The sequence below is a fragment of the Beauveria bassiana genome (genome assembly GCF_000280675.1).
Source record: "Beauveria bassiana ARSEF 2860 unplaced genomic scaffold BBA_S00006, whole genome shotgun sequence".
Lineage (NCBI taxonomy): Eukaryota > Fungi > Ascomycota > Sordariomycetes > Hypocreales > Cordycipitaceae > Beauveria > Beauveria bassiana.
Window position 1 is genome coordinate 2,106 of NW_007930841.1, and position 2,816 is coordinate 4,921.

The 2,816-nt window shown below is 46.9% G+C and overlaps 1 protein-coding gene across 1 annotated transcript; it reads left to right on the forward strand.

Moving 5' to 3' along the window:
- Positions 1–316: 316 nt before the first annotated feature.
- On the forward strand, positions 317–2,572 carry BBA_02746 (fungal specific transcription factor domain protein; the record flags this gene model as incomplete). The annotated part of the gene is made up of 7 exons (XM_008597843.1): positions 317–324; positions 415–806; positions 861–1,153; positions 1,214–1,225; positions 1,420–1,713; positions 1,768–1,865; positions 1,927–2,572. The coding sequence occupies 7 exons, from the start codon at positions 317–319 to the stop codon at positions 2,570–2,572; spliced, it is 1,743 nt and encodes a 580-aa protein (XP_008596065.1).
- Between the last annotated feature and the right edge of the window lie 244 nt (positions 2,573–2,816).

Below are 2,816 nucleotides of genomic sequence, written 5' to 3' on the forward strand. Positions count from 1 at the left end.
GGGACATGGAAGAATCTGTCCGCCCTATATCGGGTGTGAGCCGCCAACGAGCTGTAAGTGCCGAGACCGGCGAATATATAATCATGGATGGCTTTGACTTGTTCCTAGTGCGACGAATGCCGGCTACGAAAGATCAGATGCGACCGCAACCCGCCTTGCTCTCATTGCCGATCTGCGGGATTAAGTGAGGACAACGCTGTGCCATTTTCGCTCCACGCCTCATTACTGACAAGGACGATTGAAAGCATGCCAAGTTACCTCACAACGCCCCAAGGAGCACAAAGACCGAATTCAGGTGACTAAACAATAGTAAGATATGTACCTGTAAGTCTCTTTGGCCTGATAATAACCGCACTCCACCACCAGTGAAGATAAAATAGACCGTATCGAAAGCCGCCTGGGAGATGTTTATAGGCTTTTACAACAAGCGTCTACTAATGCCTCCTCTCCCCCGACACAGCCGAAGCTGGCATCTCCGTACCAGTCAAGTACGCCGATGGACATGGACGGCGCCTCCGATCATGAGCCCACAGCAAGCACCAATGCGTCAGCTACCGGAAACACAGGCCTGTGGGCAGAATCGATTGCGGCTAAAAATGTTTTTCAAAACACCATCGACCGGGACCCGGACGTTCGGCAAGATCCACAGCTCAACTCAGCTCTTGAATCTCTCCATCGGATTTTCAAATCAGTTCATCAATCGGATCCCCCCAACGTTTGGACCACAATATCGAGTGCAAAGGCCGCGATAGTTGCTCCGTTACCAGCTTGGCCAGAAATCAAGGCCGTGCTTGAAAGAGCAGAACGTTGGTCTCTCTTCGCCAATTCTTCACGCGGGTCATAACTGACATAATTTTTAGGCCAAAGACCCATGGCAGTCAATTTGCTATCACCCGCATTGTATGCGGATTTTTGCCAGAAATGCCGGTCCATGTATGAGAATAGGCTGGAAGGGTCGACAGCCGACAAGATGCTTGTCTATTCTGGGCTCTCGAATATATGTTCCGAATTCAGCGGCGCAAGCAATGGAGACGAAGCAGAACGTAACCATAACCTTGCCATTACATTTTTCCACTTGCTATCCGAGGCTTTAACCACACTACCAGCTCTGATGCCACCTTCAATGGCCACACTTGAAGCCCTCTTCGCCGCTGTGAGTCCGAAGTCCCATAGATGAAGATCTCTGTTGAGTGCTGATGCATGATCGTACTAGGCTCTGACCGCAGTAAGCATGTGCAAACCGCTGCTCTCATGGTCTTTGTCGTGCATCGCTGCACGAATGTGTCAAGCACTGGGATATCATCGGTTGTCTCGTGCCAATCCTAAATCGGACCCCTGGTTCCATCGTAAGGTATTTGTGTCCCGTCCTGTCTGTCATGTAGACAATCGTTCATGATAGCTAATGCGCTCCCTACTTAGGTCATGCTATTCTGGAGCATCTACACCATGGACCGAGGCAACGCTCTTCGGTTGGGGTACGCACCTGCTATCCAAGACTATGATATCGATACCCCTATGCCCGTTGTGAGCGAACAATACCCTTCTACCATAGTCACTATCAAAAAGTATTGGGTGGACTGCGCAAGAGTTCAGGGCCAGATCTGCACAAGGCTCTACGGACCTGCGGCATCTGCACTCCCTCCCGCCGAACGAGCTCAGCTCGCAGAGGCATTTGCGGATGAGCTTGACCAGATCTATAGGCGCAAGGTTGAGGTATTTTTCTTGCCTGTTCCGATAAGGTTTATCTGGCTAACTCTTTATGCGTAGGCCAAGTCAACTATCGTGTATTCGTTCGCATCTAAGCAGAATGAAAACAGAACTGAGTTGTGGACTTTCGGAGACGATATCATGTACCTGAGCACTAGGTAAGTAATGCCACTGGTATTTACACTGTGCACCCCTGCTCATCGATTATTTGATATCTAGGGCTACAGCTTTGCACGCGATCCCCCCGAATCACGAGCGCCGCTTCCGCGCTACTCAGAGCGCACGGGAATGCCTGCATGTATGTCGAGATATTAGCAACAAATACCGCGACAACGGCTATGCTTGGACCATCGTGTGTCATTGGGTGCTACTACATACGCCTTTGACTGCGTTTATGAGCATCTTTTGTCATATTGTGGCCTACCCCCAGGATTCAGGACAGGCGGATTTTGAAGTACTGAACGGATTTGTTGCGTCGCTCCAGCCAGCGCAACGACTTTCGGACGGCATCGAGAAGTTCCACAATCTTTGTTCAATCTTTCTCAAAGTTGCCCAAGCATACTTGCAAGCGAAAATGCGGCAGAGAGAGACTATCGCAGAGGGTGCAACCGACAGCAAGCCAGTACAATTTCTCCAGCCAGCTAATTCTGACCCGAATCAACACCTCTCAGGTTTAAAACCGTCGACTCCATCTTTGGGAAACGAGGCTTTCCTAGCTAACCACGTCGACTTCAACAATTTCTCAGATGCAAATTACCTCGAAGCAGACCAACAGTATCTCGATTTAATGGATCCTCAAGACTGGTACTCTGGTAATGCATCAATTTATAGCTTACTAGAGCACGATTATAATGGGATAAACTAGACAGCTTTTAGGTTCTTAGGGAACAGTAAGGACAGGCAATAAAGGAATTAATGATTTTAGAGGTAGGTTTATAAGATAGTTTATTAGAAAATATTTTTATAACTTATATAATTACTTAATATAACTATACCTTATTAATTATATTTTATAACTTATTATATTTAATATAAAAGTTTTAGAAGAGGTCTACTATTATATATTTAAATAAGCTATAAAGCTTTAAGTCTTAAATTTATTTTTTATA